The sequence below is a fragment of the Notothenia rossii genome (assembly GCF_949606895.1).
Source record: "Notothenia rossii genome assembly, chromosome: 10".
NCBI classification, from domain to species: domain Eukaryota; kingdom Metazoa; phylum Chordata; class Actinopteri; order Perciformes; family Nototheniidae; genus Notothenia; species Notothenia rossii.
Window position 1 is genome coordinate 43,627,921 of NC_136908.1, and position 19,988 is coordinate 43,647,908.

General features: G+C 40.5%; 2 protein-coding genes and 1 long non-coding RNA gene across 3 annotated transcripts in view; 1 reads left to right on the top strand and 2 right to left on the bottom strand.

The window, feature by feature from the left end:
- LOC307023221 overlaps positions 1-18,602 on the top strand; it is a 60,556-nt gene extending 41,954 nt beyond the window's left edge. The window contains exons 2-3 of the long non-coding RNA XR_013803640.1: positions 16,732-16,829; positions 18,474-18,602. This is a non-coding gene — a long non-coding RNA (uncharacterized lncRNA). The remainder of the gene's footprint in view (positions 1-16,731; positions 16,830-18,473) is intronic.
- LOC307023219 (uncharacterized protein) overlaps positions 1-19,988 on the bottom strand; it is a 241,693-nt gene that overhangs the window by 205,103 nt on the left and 16,602 nt on the right. The window lies entirely within an intron of this gene.
- The window catches only part of LOC307023218 (monocarboxylate transporter 2), a 58,358-nt gene continuing 41,105 nt past the window's right edge, over positions 2,736-19,988 (bottom strand). Inside the window, exons 2-5 of the mRNA XM_079656330.1 lie at positions 18,468-18,713; positions 8,640-8,783; positions 7,110-7,910; positions 2,736-5,679 (exon numbers count right to left, since the gene is read on the bottom strand). Coding sequence (XP_079512456.1) covers positions 5,420-5,679; positions 7,110-7,910; positions 8,640-8,783; positions 18,468-18,684 — 1,422 coding nt within the window. The 5' untranslated portion in view covers positions 18,685-18,713 and the 3' untranslated portion in view covers positions 2,736-5,419. The remainder of the gene's footprint in view (positions 5,680-7,109; positions 7,911-8,639; positions 8,784-18,467; positions 18,714-19,988) is intronic.

Here is a 19,988-nt window from a genome sequence, read left to right on the forward strand (position 1 = left end):
GGTTCTGGAGGAGGCTGCAGTGAAGCACTGACACACACCGTGAACACACACTGAGAACACACACTGAACACACTGTGAACACACACAAACACACTGAACACTGTGAACACACTGTGAACGTCACACACCGTGAACACACACTGAGAACACACACTGAACACACTGTGAACACCACACTGAACACATACTGAACACACACAAACACACTGAACACAAACACTGTGAACGTCACACACTGTGAACGTCACACCCTGAACACTGTGAACACACACGTCTCAGTGCGGTGCTCTGCTACTGGAAGGACTCAGCTACAAACACTATGTCCTCTAATGTGTTCATACACTGAAATATAAGCACCCTATAAACACAATAGATAGCAGCAATTATTTTCAATTAAAATCATTTATAAATATTTAGACTATCTGGTGTTGCAGCATTTTTTACATGAGTTACAGTTTTTCTCGATTGCTAACACACTAAAATGCTACATAAAGCACAATTATTTTAACTGACACTCAAAGAGCAAAACATCGGCTCAAATCTCCAAAACTCTAAACACGTTTTCAGCTTTTCACACAATTTGCAAATCAACATGGCACTTTTCGCAAACCACTGCACACGTTTCTCCACGTAAGACACAGGAATCTGACATTAAGTCACGTGTTAGCAGGTTTAAAACACTGATATTCAAAAGGCCTCACACATGGACCAATGATCAAGAAACACGTTCCACCTGAAACAAACACCTGATAGCATAATTGTTGGCTCATCAATCAGGATGTTAGCACTATGAAAAGACCAGAGGTGAGTACTTTCTTACAGCAACAATGGAAGCCAACATGGAAGCAAGAGGAAGAGGAAGAGCTGGGCTGAGAGTGAGAGGAGGAGGAAGAGGTGGGGTGAGAGTGAGAGGAGGAAGAATGAGAGGTAGAGGAAGAGCTGGAAGGAGAGGACGTGGACAAAGAAGAATACTCTCATGATATATCAGTGCTTATATCTGTTGTGTGAAACGTATTTACTTCATTACTTTAATTGAATTGTTGACATGTTGCAGACTATAACTACACAAATCCTGCACAATGTACTGTGGTAGACTTACTTTTATGCAACACAGACACTGACCATCCACTTTATCTTTGTTGTTTATCTGAAGGACTGAGAAACAAAGAGGTGCAGGGCTAAGGATGTTCAATGAGGCACAGGAAGCAGCAGTTACAAACTGGGTTGTGGCAAACAATGTATCACACTTAGAGAGATCCGAAGCATAGTAACTACAGTATGTGCTGAGATGCATGTTGCACAATGTTATTTTTGAATCAAATCTGATTTTTTTCAACAACTAATTTGTATTTATTCATTTACTGTATTTCTGTATACTTAAGCAATCTTTCTCTGCAGAAACCTCTATGTACAGAACGTAGCCCATAACAGATGAAAGTGCTTTAGATTATGCTCAGCAGTGTGTAGTTGGGTGGTCAAACCATCTAGTATTATGAATGAAGTGTGCTATATTTGGTGCAAAAGTTTGCATTTGGTAAGTTTGTATGTCATTTTGAGTGCAGTTCTTAATTTAGCTGGAGAAATTAGGTGTTTTGCACTTTGGGTGTGTGGTTTTGTGAATTGTGTTTAGTGTTCTGAGAAACTGAGCAATTAAAAAGAAATGTGTGTTAGCAATCGAGAAAAACTGTAATACGACGTGAAGATTGAGCGCAGTGACTTTATGTCAGAGGAGGGAATACTTTAAACCGACAATAAGTAGGAAGGAAGGACACAACTTAACCTAAATGTAGTGTTTGCAACACAACACCATTGTACTGTTAATGGTCAATAAGGCACAGAGATGTCATCAACAGTCCTCCAGCCTCCTACATCTACACATGGATCAACCCCACATCTCATATCTGTATGGAAGGTAGTGTGTCCATGGTTTAGCTTTGCAGATGTTGTTCGGATATAAAACACTTATTGGAGGCAGAGATGATCCCATTGGCTCGGGGGCAGAGTACAGCTACTTTAAAATGAGGGATTTCCAAATGGAGTTTTGAATTAAGAAAGCCTGGAATCAAAATCAGAAACACATTTTCTTATCCAAACTATTTTTTTCCATTGCATTACCTTCAGGCCCAGAACACATAATGCAGTCAAATCAAAGAGTGAAGTGAAGTGTCCTTTACTCTCTGCCTCGTATGAGTGTTTAAACACTGTGATAGCATGGAGTCCAACAGTACGTAACATCCATTTCCTTTTCTGAACCTTTACATTCTGCTTATTGCTTCCATACACAAGGGGGAATAAACTATAACAGTCGGGGCATTTCCTACAGCTGACACTTCAGAACCCTCAAGCAACATTTCCATTTAAGAGGTCGTAAGCAAATCTCAAGATAAACCTTTTTTAAATTGACATGAAAAGAAAGAAACCCAAAATAAACCAGTAAATGCTATATGGATTATAACTGATAAGGTTCTCTGTGCATGTCAACTCAATCACTCAAATGTATTTGGATGAAATCATTATTAGCATTTTCTTTAGTTCTTCAAATAAATACCAGAACACAGAGAAATGTGGTGTAAACAGAATACGTCAGGTAAAGGGAGGAGAACACCATCATTTCAAACATGGGTTATTTTCTGTATGCAGTGACGGTTCTCAACCGTTATGGCTTATGTCATATTCAAATAAAACAGTAAGATAATGTGTGGAACGTATGGAAATAAATGGAGAGAGTTGAAATGTAATGGTAAACGCTTTAATTTCCTCAAACCGTTACAAGGTGGTGTTTTGTTCCATTTGTATACCTAAACATATACATAGCAAAAACACAGTGGACCCTCATCATGTGAGTGTGTTCTGTTGGAAGGGAAGCCTCTCTTCCTTTGGTCTGTGTGGTTTGGACCCAGCAGGGGGCAGTGTTGCTCAGTAGAGAGCCTCAGTGAGAGGCACCCTGTACAGTGAGTCTGTGAAGTAAAGTAGTCCCTCTTTACACTAATGAAGCATACATGTTAACATTCATAACGTGTTATTCATGTTATTAATAACTAAAGCTAAGGAAGGTAAAGATATGGCAATATAAAAATACTGTCTAATATCGGTATGAAATGCAGGTGAACTGCAGGTGCATTATGGGACGCTGATTCTGAATAGCTAAACTAACAGAGGAGAGCTGTGGTTGGCCCACATGTTGCTGGAGCAACAGTCAGAAACAAGACTGGAAAACTCAGTCCAGTTCAAAGCAAGCTCATAGAAGTCAAGTACTTTGTTCAACTGAGAACAAACATGTGCAAATCTTTCACAACCATCTTATTTACAATAAATGACAGATATTCTCAAACGATGTCTCCCTGATACCCTGAGTACCCAGCCTGACAAACAGCTGATCCTCAGTCAGACTCAGGTGAACACAGCATATGTTAACACAGCTGGACATCCATTTTCATTATTCTGGATACACATCTTTTCACAGCATAGAGAAGAGGGACAATAACATGTTTGTTCATCATTGCTTTGAAAATTACATTTGTTATTTAAATGTGTTTTGCTTTGTGAGGACATCTGAGACCCCATGTGGTCTGCGTCTGAGACCACAGCTGATGATGAAAACTGAACAACAGCAGGATGACATTTAGGAGACACGTGGAATGATAGAATATGTGACATTCATAGCAACAGGATATGCTCATCCAGTACATTCATCTGCACACAATACGATTGACAACACAGATCCATTAAGCATTCAGTTATTAGTAGCATCAGTAGCTCTCCTCCACATGGTTACACATGGTGTGTGTGAGTGAATTAGTCACAGAAAGTTACATTATCTCTAGCGTATGGACATCAACACTTAGACATGTGAGGAGCCAAATGGAGTGGACTACACTGATTTCATGTGAGTATTACAGTTAATCACAGTCAAAAAACAGTCACATTTAACACAGATTTATCAGCTTCGTATAGTGTTCACTGTACAACCCCCCCCCCCGCATTCTTTACATTGCATTTAAGACAATGCATAAGAATGGACTCACGCTGACCACATCATTTTATTTCCCTTTATGCCTGCATGTAAAACATGGGAAATGATATTGCTCATGGGCTCTATGTGAAGGGAAACCACTAATGCAGATGTTTTTTGGTCATTAACACCTTGGTAAGGCCCACAGAGGAAATTACATTCAACCGTAATTAGATTTATATAGATGCAGCATTTTAATAAAGTTGTTTAGGGTGAAGTATGGCTTTTTCTCTACATGTATACAAGTCAGCATGGAACACTAGATGACTCAAAGGAAGCTCTATATAAAGTATTAAAGTGGGTTACTGTGCAGGTCTCACTGCGCTACAATACGGTGATCAGGTGGGCAGCAGAATACATCTGCTGTTCTTTTTTGGAAGTGCACATTTTACAGCACCCAACTGCCATTTTAAACACAGTGCAATTATATTTCTGAACACATTTTACGAGATAGATCAATCATTTCTGGTGCGCTGGGTTTGCCAGCGCTGCATTCACACTGCGAGATACATAACTAAAGTCATGAGGAGATCAGACCTCCTACAGAGCTGAACAAACAAGCACAATCAGCGGGGCCCCTACGGCCCCCCACGGTTGATGCTTAGAGAAAGGCTGTATTCATTATTTCATTCATTTTGAAATACATTTCTTTACATTTTACTGTGATGGCAGTCTGATCTCCATTAACTGTGTGTACAATCCGTGCCTCTAACCGTCCACAATTTGACAAAAATGGTCAAAACCAAGTCACCTGCAGTGTGAATGCAGTTAGTAATTCCTGTTCACTGTTTTGATTTATTTAACCTTTTTCTTGTTAATCAAGATCTCAGCATGTTAAGAAGAAAACGGATCTCATTTTGATTCAGTTGGATGGTGACGCTGCATTCACGTGATATCGGAAGGAACAGTGGGAAGAAGGAATGGCGGCTGTGGCTACAGCTCAGAACATTTGATTAGGGACATATGGAGATACCTTAAAATAACCATACACAAACTGTAGCAGACCAAACTGCTCTGAAGCAGAGTCGATTGTCTGACTACGAGTTACATTTTCTCATAATTATCTGCCATTATTTGCTATGTTAGCTCGCAGTTGACACAATTTCAGAGTTCCCACAGACACTATAATCATACATCCTGACTGTAACTGCTACTAGGTTACACGTTTCTGTGTGGTTAATATTTATCTTATAGTCACAGCTATTGCTCCTTGACAAACATATATAACGTCTCACAGCCTCCTACAACACAGTTGTTGTTGTTTGGCAGTTAGTTCTAGAAGTGCAGAGGACCCCGAATAGAGCCAGGTGGAACACAGAGGCCCCTCCTGGCTGGGAGCTCAGTTCGATCGTAGTGGAGGGTGAGGACGTCACGGAGGTGAGGTAACTGTTGGCAGAGCAGAAGGGTTTAGATGTTGGTTTCCTGCTGCATAGGTTCATCGCCCTTCTTCTCATTCTGGGCTTCCCAGTCAGCCTCTTTCTGACCTGGAGCTTTGTCCGGATCTTCCGTCTCAGTCCGTTTGTACATCTCTGCTGCCTTCTGCTCACGGTCCAAGAGTGTGTAGTTAATGAAGTTCCCAATGAAGAGCCAAACACTGGCCAAAATCACCACCACCCCGCAGCAAAAATACATGTACTTGTAGTTTTTTGTGACATCCACCAGTTTCCCTGCAAGACACACAAAGTTTAAAAAATGTTAAAGTATCTGCTCATTTATAAAATCATTGCCAAGTAGAAAAAACATGTACAAATGTCAAGTATTATACATTAGAGTAATTACTAGTAATATAAATGAGTAAAGAACTAGTTGTTTACATAAAAAATATGATTTCAATAGAACCTGAATCACAATTTCCATGCAGCAAAATTAATCCATGCAAGTCTTTTTGGTCAACTCCCATTAACTTTGACAAATGATGCTGATAATGCTGACCTTTGAAGGAGCAAAGAGGCGTGGAGCCTAAAGCTGCAGATGTGTTTTACTGTGTATCATGTCAATACAAGAGAGGCTACCATATCTTAAAGGGCCCATGTCATGCTTTTCCAGTTATTACCCGTCCCCTTGTGTGTTATGAAGGTTTTTCTGCATGTAAACGGTCTGCAGAGTCACAAACCCTCCAAGTACACCCTGTAGCGAGTAAAACTCTAACACAGAAAAAGACCTGTCTATGCTGCCCCAGAACGCCTCGTTGGAGATTTCTCTTTTTCCATTGTTTGCTTCCTGGGTTCAGTGACGTGTGAATACCCAAATCAACAACAAATGATCAGATTGGCCCAAATGGACCAATCCGCGGAGCACCTCACACACCAGGATCCCTTGGCTAACTAACAGGGAGTCCCCATTGACTTGCATAGAGCTCCCTGAACGCTGGTAATAGACGAGTTGGGATCGTGGAGAAATGCTCTCCGCAGACCCATTCTCACAACGTTATCAACCTTTTTCTTACTCAATATCAAGCCACACTTATTGTTTTTACTTCGGCTGTGAGTGTTTGTGTGTGCTCAGGATGAGTTTAGCTTGTTCTCGAAGCAGCGGCGAGCAGCAACGAGCCTCGCAACGTCCCGACCAATCAGAGCACACTGTGCTCACAGGGAGGGGGGGGGCAGGAGCTCCAACAAGCCATTTAGGACAGAGAGTGAATACACATACTATACAGAGATGCTGTATGAGAAACCAATGTGAGTTTGGAACATTAAATAATTTAAATCTATTCTAGTAGACCTCAACAATGGAATCATGATCAGTTGAAATGGCCATGACATGGGACCTTTAATAACTGTATTGTAATCAACTTATATTCTACCCCCTCTGTCAGAGTATATCTCTTCCATAGAAAGATTGCAGTCAGTAATGACTTAAAGGAAGTGGAACAAATATGTTTTGTTTGAAAAGCTGTGTGAACATATTGAGCAGTTATCTTACCCTTTGCCAACTAGCTTCTGCAAATGGTCAGTACCAAGCTGCCAAGACCACTGTGCCTTTCTGGTGTGACGAGGCCTGAATATTGTTGTGAACTGACTCTAAACCAGAATGGCTAAGGACTAGGGCAGTACAAATCCTATATGTTGAAATATGCTTTCAGACAGACATATCTTACCTGCTAGAGGGGGACCAATGAGGACTGGGCAGCACTCCATGATGGTGGTGAGTCCCACAGCACTGGAGAACCGCTGAGGCCCCACCAGGTCCATGAGTGTTTCAAACAGCACTGAACTGACCATGCCAAAAGCAAAGCCGAAGAACATGGCATACACCACCAGGCCGGTGTAGCTCTCCACCAGGGGGCAGAGGATGTGGCAGATCCCATTGAACAGCACAGCAAAGCTGAAGAAGTACTGGATCCTGGGCCGGACCCAGCGAGAGTTGGCCAGCAGCCCCATGGAAGGCCGGGCAAACATGTCCACAAAAGCCAGAATTGAGAGCAGGAAGGCAGCCGAGTACTCGTCCACGCCCATGTCCTTAGCGTAGGCCGTGAGGAATACAATGGGTGCGAAGAAGCCCAGGAACATGATGATGTTTCCTGACAGGTAGATGAGGAAGCCACGGTGCTTGAAGAGTGAGAGGTCCAGGTACTTGTTGACCGTTTCCCAGGCGGTCCGCTTCTCTTTTGTTGTGGTGGTGATGGCGATCTCTTCGCTCTTCTTGATCTTGCCGGGCGGCGGTCCGAGAGGCCTCATGAGGGAGCCGGCCACACAGCAGTTCAACACCAGCCCCCCCAGGATCAGGAAGCTGCCCCTCCAGCCAAACTGGTTGAAGAGGTACTGGTTGAGAGGAGCCAGGGTGCTAAGGAACACCGGACTGCCCGTCATTGCCAGGCCGTTGGCAATGGGGCGATTCTTCAAGAAGTATTTTCCGATCATGGTCAGAGCCGGCTGCAGGTTGAAGGCTAGTCCGAGTCCTGTGAGGAGAGAGGACAGAGGTGACTTGTAACAATTATTATTTAACTGTTACATACCAATGTCTAAGAGCACTGTAATCAGAAATGTATTTAATTTACCTTAATGAGAAACCCATTTTTAAATCACAAACTCAACAACATTAGACAGAGATATGAATAGTATAATTGAAACCTGTTGAGGAGAAAAACAGAAAAACAGTCACTGAGAAGCTCTGAGCTACTGGCTTTAGGAGCAAGCTACCGACACTCGTAAGTTATTGTCGTGTTTTCAGCATGCTGCCATGCTAGTTTGCACTTAGCTACAATATATAGCCTCATAGAATAGTTAGCATGACTGTAGACTCTTGGTCTTGTTAAACCAGAGAGCCAATCTCAGTTTTAATAATATGGATAAATATTAATGGGAAATAGCAATGCTAAACTTTGCTATAACATTAAAAGTCAATCTGAGAGGTTTTTTTATTATGGTATGTTTTTCTCAATGATATAATCGAGGGCCCACCGTAGGCTGACATTCGTCGTCTCAAATGCGGTGCAATCAAATCTCTGCGTATTTCTCTATATTAATATTGAATAAATGTAGTCCTTGTAAGGCCTTCCTATCAGAAACGGAAATGGAACAATCAAAGCATATGTCCTTCCTTCAACAACAACTTTATTTTTAACCTGCTGCTTAGAAGGCTCATCAAATGAACTCAAATTGGACTTAAGTGGATAAGCTGGACTTACCACCGATAACTCCGATGCAGATGTAGAGTTGCACCACGCTGTTGCAGAACGAGGCTGAGATCAGGCCAATGGAAGTAAGGCACCCCCCCAACATGACGATGGGCCTGCAGCCATACGTGTTGACCAGTATGCTGCTGATGGGACCTGGAACAAGGGAACACATGAAATGACCCACACATGTCAGTTGTTTACAGTGGACAGGATGAGTGAAAGTGAGCGCATAATGACTTAATCTGGTTAGTGCTGCACGGAGCCCAGCTGCTATTAATAGAAACAACTGAGCGGTTCCATTTTTAAACATGGCACTCCCATCCTCTCGTGCCAAATCAATTTAAGAGAAGCAGCTGACGGAGGGAAGAATGACAAAATACTTCCATATGGAGTCAGTTCTCTTTAATATATTGTCTTTTTTAATCATACGGTGTCTGAAAAAAAGGGGCACCAGGTAATATTGTATTCTCACGATGTGGAGAACCTTGATGTTTTTATTCAGGCAGCAGCAGCGCTGTGGCAGAGGTCTGTCGCTCACAGGCAGGACAGATCTTAAATCAGGTTAATGATGTTGTGACTGAACCGCCAGTTTAATTACATTATCTAAATCACTTAATAAGAAGTGAAAACAAAGTTCAAAGATAATATAATTAGCCAAACTGTCAATCGTAAAACAGACATTTGGTTGTGCACTGTGAACACTTTGACATACTGTGTACAGCACAATAGTTGTTTGACACACTTTTACTATGCATTAATCTGTAGCGGTTGTAATGTTTGCTACGATCTGTAATGAACATACAGTATGTGCTTCATGTATTCTATTGTTGATATACTATTTATCCTCGAATTTATATTCTTTATTTAATTATTTTCCTTTATTTTTGTATTACCCGTGTTTCCTTTGCTTCAATCTAATCCCTGTTGCTGCTTAAACGCCTGAATTTCCCCACATGCATCCATTAAAGCCTACCTTATATTAACACTATGGGTGTGTCAATAAATGTTTCATGTGAAGAAAATGTGTTTTTTTAATGAAGCGGGATGTATTGAACCTATTTGAACTGATTGGTTAAATCAACATTCATTGATCTTCTTGGCCACTCAAACTGTACTGGGTGCTACGGCCTTCCACTAAAGCCCATGAATAATTCCGTTATTCTGCTGACAGACGAACTGATGTGAAAACATGAGCTCCTTGAGGTTCCTCTCCCATACGGACTCATCTGTATTCTCAGTTCTCTTTGGGAATGTTGTTCAGTCTTCCGAGAAGCCAATATGTTACCGGGAGGTGGGGGGGAAGGTTTGTTTTATTCCTGACATCCTCAATATGTTTTACATTTTTAAATTACAAATGTTTACTGAATTTTAGCGATAAGAGCCAGAGACGATTTTTTTAATTGTTTTCAACTTATATCCGCTTATAAAACATCTGATCAATGTATTTACAGCTTAGACACTTGGTATATTACATTGAATGAATAGCGTTGCTGGAAACCAGTTTTTAGGAGTCTGCATCTCAGTTGGCACTGTCTCCTAGCTGAATTGTAAGAACATGAGGGACTAAATCGATTAGGAAGAGGGAAGTAAAAGTAATAAAATGTTTTTTTTTTTTTTTTTTTATACTAAGTAGCTACCAGCCAGAATAAGTTTATATTTTTCAAAAAGCCAATGGGTGAGAAGTCATAAGACTTCATTTGCTGTGCATGAATCTTTTTGACCTTGAGGACTTATTTCCCTCCCCAGCAGTGATCAGTATTCTCCAGGGGTTCGCTGGGACCTGAATTGGCCGCAATGAGGAAGCCTGGAGCCTGCACATTACCTCCTTTGTAGAATGGCTTATCTTCTACTGGCCAGACGCAGGGTGGACTTCATTACACAGCGGACAAAACCCCAAACTAAATATAACCACCTAGATGATCCCAAAAAGGAGTGACACATATAGAAATTTATCCAGGACCCTTTAATATGAGCAGAGAGGCCGGGCCGCTCGGGGGGGATGAGAGGACGCTGTATCCATCACATTTCAAACAGGATTAAAGAGAGGAGTGGAAGCAAACAACTTCTGAATTTGTTCTGCTGCAAGAGGACACACATGGGCTTCTGAAGGGAGTGTCTGACTGCCCATTGCACATATATCTCAAAGACATCAAGCAGCATACAGCCAGTTCATTTATGTGGTAAAAGTGTATCCAAGGTCAAGTTTAGAGAATGTTTACAGAGGGACCAAAGTGAAGGAAAGCGTGACATTGCTAGTTCGATATCCCAGACTGACAAAGAAGTTACCACCACTGTGGAGCACTTCAGCTAGGTAATTTCCACTGTAGCTGCGGGCCCATCAGATCAGAATGCTGCCAAACATGACGTCAACGAGGGCAGCAAGAGCGACTAAATAAAATATAAAACATCAATATCTTTACACCATACTGAAAGAGGCTAACACTGCCAGAAGGAATGAGGGGAACTGCTGGTGATGATTCTCTGTGGATTTGTCACAGATACCCTTTTCCACCAAACCGGTTCCAGTTGAGCTCCGAGCTGATGCTCTTTGAGTTTCAACCTGTTCTACTTTTTGGCCCCGGTTGTGTTTCCACCGCCCAGATCCTGACTGGTGCTGCGTCATGACATCTCGTCACTCATTTTCTCAGCAACGCCGCTCACAATAACAACAATGGGGGAGTGCGTCGGGTCGATGCTCGTGTTGCTTTTAATAATACGAAGCCAGATTCAATTGTATAACTACTTCTCTAATGTAAAAGTCTTTTCCAGAGTGCATTAGTTCATTATTTACAGATGTGGTTCAGACCGCTGCAGTGCGGCTCGTCCACCGGAGTTTAGCCTACCTTTTAGTCACGGCAGCTGTAAAGTATTCACTGTCTGACTGTCACACAAGCGGCTGACGCATATTCACCCCCCCATAAGTGGATGTTTGTCAGTATGAATGGACAGTGTTTGGCATCACAACGCCCTTATTAAAGGTTTTGCAACAAACCTAACTTAAGCTTTTCAGTTTATAGAAAACAAGACTTAATGATGCCGGGTTATTGTGCTACTGTTAGCCAATAGAAATGCAGGTTACTAATTGTTTAGTGTTATGCAACATCGCAAACTTTACAACAAGTGCGAACATCCACAACCTGAATCATCCCCACAGAGAGTTTTTGTGGATTTACTAAATACTGCAGTCTATGTGGATATATACAGTCTATGTTCAAACCTATGCTAGCTGGAGCCACACAGTGACAGGACTTACCAGCAGCGAACTTTGACCCTGAGACTCTGACAGTGTTAATGCTGCTCCTCTGACAAGGTGTCGTTAGGGATAGGGTTAGGGAAAGATCAGGGAATATTGGTGTAGCATGTTTATATTGTATGTAGGGAACAAGAGTATTACCACCAATTATTTAGGAAAGGCTTAGCATTGACTATACCATGATTACATAAGATACCAGGAACAATCACTCCGTTACTTTAAACACTAAAGATTATTCTGTCCTAGTTGTTTCAGCTGATGATTATATCAGAATTATTATTATTATTTATTTTTGTAACAAACATTGATTTTATTTATCAGACAAAATGTAGCTTATTATATTGTGAGGACAATGGACTGTGTGTGGCAAACTATTATTACTCTCCGTTACCCCTTAGTCAGAATTATTTTTTAAGCTTTACTTAATCGCTTCTTATGGCCCAAGGTGATATCTTGAAATGTCTTGTTCTGTCAGCCTGAAGATATTCACTATAATATGATCTAAAAACATTAAACAAGCTGAAAAAACTAAATATTTAAAAAAGTATTTTCTGTCATTCAAGCAATTTTCTTGAAGGATTAATAGGCTATCAATCGATCAGTCCACTAGTCCTTAGCTGTATGTGTTGTCGTGTTGACTGAATGAATGTAACGTGGGTGTGTTTTCCCGCTGTCCAACCCAAGGTCAAATCTTTCTCTTTTTTTTTGTGGATTAGTGACACTGATCCTTAAACACGTCATGGCAGCGCGCTGACCGCCTGCTGCTGATGTAACTCTGTAATGGACCGCAGAGCTGAAGCATGCCCAGCCCTGTTTTATCACAGTGTGTTATCACTTGGAGTTTACTGCCTTATACCAGATTCATTTCTTAAATGTTTCAGAACAAAGAGTGCAGGTGTTCCCTCTTTGACACAGTAACACAGTATTATAACGACATTTGTTTTCATTAAGGATTTCTGTTTTTTGGTCGGCAATTTATTTGCATTGTCGCTCGGGCAACACAACGAGAGGGTGCGTTTGTTAGGCTCAGTCATGGATTTGACGTTTTTTGCTTTTGGTTTCAAAAGCTAGAAACAAGATTGTATTTTATTCTGAGTTAATTCAATGTTGGCAGGTGTCGAGACATGGTTATCATGTTGCTCATTCTCAGGCACCTTCCAGTAATGACTGCGCACACACACAGCGGGGGGCGGGTAAGAGGCGTCACACATCCAAACAGTGATTGCTTCATCAGCGTAAGAGCAGAACAAGAGAGCAGATATTTAATGAATAGCCCATGAGTGCAATCGATATCGAAGCTTACACTCTAAAAACGAATTCAGGCGACCTTTCACCTCCACTTGATTAAATGCATGGTTGCAAGATAAAAATGTGAGTTAATTGATTTAGATAAACATTTTAAGTTGCAAACATTAATTTATAAGTTGTGTTGACGTAATAATCTTGGTAATTACATCAACTTAATATTGTGTGTAATTTGAACTCTGATTTCTGCGCTAATTGTCTTAAAACTAAATTCAAGTTGTAGTAAGTAATGCAATTGGCTTGATAACTTAATTGTTCTACACCTTGAGTTAAGGATTTCAAGTCCACTCCCACTTAACATGCCTGGACAAATTACCACAGTTAAGACAAATAGAAATATACAAAGGACATTTTAAGGTGAGTGTCATCTTTTGTCATTCAAATGGAGCAGATAGCCTTGTTGTTGCACTGTATAGGCAAATTGCTGTTTGACCAAAATTAGCAGCCTTTGAACTGTGAATAGTTCTGTGAGAGGATACAAAGTAGTAGAGGCTACTGTGAGAGTAAACATACTTTGGTTACTATTGTGATATCGCTTTTTATTAAAAATGAATCTCGGTGAAGCAGATCAAGGACATTCTTCTTGAGGTAGGATCGTTATTTAGAGTTGTCATTGAAATGCATGTTGTTGGCAGTCACCCATTCAGAATATATTAATTTAGGTAATTTCTCTTTTTTTCCTTTTTCAAAAATAGCACAATACAATTGAAGTACGCAGAGAACTATAGCCATCCGCTGCCTTGTCGTGTGCCTTGGAGAAAAGGAAGAGGACCTTTTCAAGGAGTTTAGCGACGTAATTAAAAATCTTGAAATAAAATAAAGTCCATGGGCACAGTGTAAAAACACAGGACAAAAGCACTGCTCTCTGTCAGTTACATTTTGAAGCATATTGCACTTTTGCCCAGACCCCAATCAATAATATCTTAGCAACGTTCAGCATGGATAGGTGTTGAAAGCAATGGAATGGGAAAAGGATTGTGTAATATTTGAAAAGTGGCTTCTGCTTTTCACTTAACCAGTTCAAATATTGTATGGAACCTGCAAAACAGATGAGAAGATACACTAAAACTTGCACGGTTGTGATTGACCAAATCTGTCCACATGCATTTAAACACTAGGCAAAGTACTCGAAAGCACCTCTGTGTGTCTTCAGGACATCATTGCCATGATGACACACACATGCAGACTCAATAGGTGAAAACAATACCAGCGTTGCTTTAGCAGCTGGTAATAATGGCTCTGAATTAGCTAAGAGAGACAGTTTAAAAAGTATGCAATCACCTAATTCATTATCTCTTCTGCGCTAACCTATTATTTAATGTGCTTTAAAAGGACATGAATATCACCATCATCAGTGACCACCCCAGGGTCTGACCATACGATGGCAACCATGGTGGTCGAGGGAAACAAATGAATGAGCAAGCATTCTGCGTTAAATGTGTTCATACTGTTTGAAATAATTACTGTCGGCAGAGTAAACATCTTTGTTACATCTTTGGTCAAATTGATGTGTGTGATCTGCAGATTGGTGGCCATTGAGAGTTTGTTTCTGTAGTTTTACAAAAACTTTACAGATTTTACATATTTGGCACTGGTTTTAAACTTGCAAAGGCCTCTAACTTCGATGTGATGCCAGCATTTATTTGCTGTGTCCCCATTTCCCATGGCAATATGGCTGATGTGTTTATTTATTATTTGTGGGGCAATTTAAATTTGTGTTATTTATCTTTTTTTTCAAGATTTAAATGAAACTCAGCTCAAGTTCTTTCAGGAAGACTGGGTGTATATACATTCACTCTGCAGCTGCATATAATCAGCTCATCACAGGCGTTCTCTTTAACCTATTACATTTCACCTCATTCTCCAGCGGCCAATCACCGTGCTGCAGCCAAACTATAAAATGGTTCTCCTCTCTCCTGCAGTCAGCTGTGATTTCAGGTGTTCATGCACCTTATTATATGGCATGTGACAATACATGTTCAAACTAAATGAATTCATCCTGATTGAAACATAATGTGTTGAAATAAACAACTGCAGTTCAAAATAAAAAGTGAATTGCCTAATATTTTTGTTGTGGAATCAATTAATTTCTTTCTTTAAAAGGCAAAAACATGAAAAAGCTAAGAAAAAAAACTATTGAATAAAATATATTTGGAGCAACTTAATTTATAAATGTTTGTCTACTTAAAAACGTTTGTTCACAATGATGGTAATTAAGTACATCCAACTTGAAATTCCTTTTAAATCACGTGGTAAAACTAGTCGGAACAACTTAATCTTTTGAGTAATCAACTTCAAAACTTGTGTTTATGCTACCAATTATTAAGTAAGTGGTAAAAACACCTCTGATTGTAGAGGAAAAGCCTTCTCCCCTAACTCAAATAAGTTTGTTGCTTTAAGACAATTTCATTGGAAGTTGTCTTAACTCAATAAACATCGATGCAAACTTTTGTGTTGATTTTCTTTGTTGAGTCAAGGCATTTGTTTTTAGAGTGTAGTAACTGCACATAGTGAAAACACACACCATTGTAAAGCCCAGCAGCAGTCACCATTCACAGTGCTGTCTCCACTTAGCCAAGTGCTCTCTTTGGAGGTCAGAGGTCAGCTATGATTCCAATAATATACATTTAATCCAAAAAAAATTCAGGTAAATCTTTTCATTCTTATTTTCAGTCACTCAACCATTAAGATATACAGAGATGTACTTTTATTTTTATTTGTGTGCCATGTATGAAACAACGTTCATGTTTCTTGTTACTTATCAGCCGACGCATGCTGATACCAATATACAGTATGTTCAACAAGCTGCCGGGGAGATGAATTTGCTTTCAGAGAGAGACTTAGCAATAACTGATTAACCTTATTGGACAGTCTGTGCTGCTGTACTTGGTACATATACAAAACATAGTAAAAAAGATAAAGAAAAGGAAATGTGCTTTTTATTTAAGTCCAACGGAACAGCACCTATTTACAATATGAAATGAGCTTTCAGGCCTGCTGGCAGTGGGTGGACAGATACTAGAAAATGACCTGCAGGAAACAATCTTTCAAGAAAAGTGGAAGACCACCTGTAGCGTTGTAATTTGTAATGTCATTTAAAATCCCTTTTGTATTTATACAAAGCACAGGTCTTTTTTCCAATAAATGACAATCATTGCATTGTCTACAGCCTTGTCTATCCTGAACCATGTGATGTCCGTAAATCATTTATCAAAATCATCTTATGCTGTATATCTGGAACTGGTTATTTTTATGTTAGTTATATTATGGTTATCCCTGGTTGTGCGGGGGCTCAGCATGTGACGCTGTGCCTCAAATCCAGGTCACAACCTGATTTTATCTCCATCCTTTTATTTCTAATATATTGTGAGGGTAACCAGATAACAAGTCCATCAAGAGCTCCACAAAACCAACCCTATGTTCCTGTTTCTGTTGCAGTTCTTGTTTCTAGATTGAAGCGTCTGCTCAGTAAACAAAGCTTCTATGCAACATCAATAATCCTCAACAACGACAGTATGTGTAACATCATGATTTCCCTAAAAGCAGGACGACATCAGGATTTCAAGGATCATAGATGAAACAGAGGACAGGATTCAAGATCCTCTGCCCTGCTGTGTAAACTACAGACTAATGACAATAAAGTAAGAGGTCTCAACATACACCTTTTGGACACTGAGGTTGACCTTACACTTGTTAAGAAATCAGTTTTGCCTTATATATTACATTACATTACATTATTAAGTAACACATATCTCTCCAGGGCATTTGATGGCTGAATTATCTGCATTGATGAGCAATACATCTAATTATAAACCACTTATTCTATATGATATATTAATAACAAAACCATGATTTTCAATTAGAATGGGAGGGATGAAACCCTCTTTAATGGTCACACATGCAGAGCACACAGCACACACAGTGACATGTGTTCTCTGCTTTTAACCCATCCTAGTACCAGGAGCAGTGGGCAGCTATTGCACAGCGCCCGGGGAACAATGGGAGTGGGGGGTGTCCGGTGCCTTGCTCAAGGGCACCACGGCAGGGCAGGAGGTGAACTGAGACCTCTCCAAGTAGAAGTCCACACTCCATATTTAGGTCTGTTCGGGGACTTGAACCGGCGACCCTACGGCTCAAAGTCTAAGCCCCTACTGACCAATGAATTATTAGCTGCGAACATCTAGCTAAAGCTCCTCTTTTGTACAATGTGGGACAAACAGTGAGTTATCCCGCCAGGAACACCACCACTAGTGTGCCCTTGAGTAAGGCACCTAGCCCTTAGTTACTCCAGGGAGAATGTCCCTGCAATTGGTAATTGTAAGTCGCTTTGGATAAAAGTGTCAGCTAAATGAAATGTAATGTAATGTTATCAGGAAATAAGACAAATCAAATCTAATGTAAATGTGTGTTTCCACTGCATAGCACCCTCTACTTGACTCGTCGTAATATCATCTACATACAACTATCCAGAATGTTCTAAATAGTACAGTGTAGTGTACGGAGCAGTCTAGCCATTAGCCTAGTTTAGTTTTCACCATTAAGTTTAGTTTCTAACCCTCAAACTCAGGCTAAGTGGTACCCAAAATAAAATAAAACTTGATGATACTATGCATTACTTTCGCTAACGTAAAACCCAAGAAGAAGGAGTCAGCTGTACCATACTGTGGATATTCAGCATTTGTTAAAAAAGTGGAAGTTTATAAGCCTGGGTAGCTAGCTTTATGACTGGTGTATAATCTTATCAGCACAATGAGTCGGGACAGAGAACAGACAGTTTGAATGGTCAGTGGCTCACGTTAGGGGGACGTGTTGTAGAAGGGGAAACAAGTCTATCAACAGTCCATCACGACTTGTTGCATCAACAGATCTCAGATTAGTCAACTGCCATAAGAAACATCAAGCACTGGAACACATTTCTACCAAAATACTGGAGTAAGATTAGGGTCTGGGTGTGGATGTATTTAAGTTGAGTTTCAGAAGCTGAATTAGAGGGAATATAAGGTTTTTGTAGAATAATTTTCACTTTGATTTAGGAATATACTAAAAATGATTATGGAGGGATCTTTTGTGACAATATGTTCCAAACCAAAAATAATTGTTGTTTTAGCCTGTACAACATGGTTTGTAGGCCGGGACATCCATGCAGCTCAACACAACTTATTACAGAAGTACACGTTATGGGTATAACAAAGACTGTGCCTGACTTTGATATTGCATTAGTCCATATTGCAACTTCAATATGAATTCTGATTCATTTTGTGAAAATGAGATTGGCTCACCTGCAGCGTACATGACGGCCAGCATGATGGAGGAGATCCAGGCGATCTGGCTGTAGGAGGCGTCGAAGATCACCTGGATGTCTTTGAAGTACACCGTGATGGCTTTGGGGAAGGCGTACGAGAATCCGATGGAGATGAAAGACGCCAACACCACAGCCCAGCCCCACCCGCCGTCAGGTGGGGGCTCGGCCAGGGGACCTGAGGCTGGAGGCGGCATCACTGGCCCACCTCAACACTGAATGTTCACTGCAAGGACAGGAAGGGGGGGGGGGGGGGGAACAAACCGTCAGCAGTGTGTCATACTGAGTATATATATATATATATACAAATAATTACCGCAGGAATGAAAAGTCTGTTCCTATGAGTATGTTCAATTTGAGATCACACCCATGAAACTAGTCACGATGACCCCCCACCCTGTGCAGACTGGAGTCCAATGCAGTGCTTTCCCCAGTACATTGACAACAGAGTCTTTAAAGATTTGGCAGCATTCACTAAAAATAGAGCTAGGTTTTTTGTGGCCAAATATACAGCAATGTTCAGATCAATGACTTGTTTAGTTTTTAAATAAAAGGTGAATGCATTCTTGTATTAATATCACTAAGTATAATATTTTAAATAGTTTATCTTTTAATTGTGGCTGTCTTTTCAAACTAAAATGTTTTTCAAGCCTTAATAGGTAGGAAATCACCAAAAAAAAGGAAATCGGAAGACACCTTTTTCCTGGTTCCCAGGAGCACATTTCAAACATACACACACATATATATATATATGAATAAAATCAGCTTCATCTCATGTTGATAGCACACAGACAGGAAGTAGAGAGCTGTATCTCTGTCATTGACACCTGCAGGCAGTAATATGACACGAGACGGACAAGGACATACCAGAGGATCATATCCTGGAGAAGAGTGCAAAACACACACACTCGTGATGCTTCACATGCCTCACACTCGCTCTACCTGAGAGAACAGACCTGCCCACGTCTAGGGTTCACCTTGCCCCCTCAGCCCTCATACAGTAATGTAAACAGGGCGGAGCGTCATGTCTCCGGGTGCTGCTGTGTACAAAGCAAACATGCCCTAATCAAGATAGATTAACCCCTCTAACCACACATACAACTCGTGGTAAGAAATGGGCAGCTATTAGGTTGGAGCTCTTTCTAACATAATTAGCTTCACCTTTCCAATCAGCCAGGAATACCTTACAGGTTCGGCTGCATTCTCAATTTGGTTTCAAAGGAATGAACCACCAGTGGAAAATGAACAGGTTAATCATGTTTGAACTGCAGTATCAAAAGTGAGCACTTGTTTGACCTTACCAGAGCTAAAAGTGTTGCTATGTATTGCCAAAAGTGATGCAATTCAAGTTAAAGAGCCGCTTTACCGTTTAATACACTATATTGTGTTTTTGGCTCAGGAAGGGGCTTTGTGAAGCTTGAAAATTTGTTCCCATGATGACGTTGTTTTATCAGAATTGAAGGACATGTCCTCTTTGGCTCTTGGGTCTAAAAGTAATTCA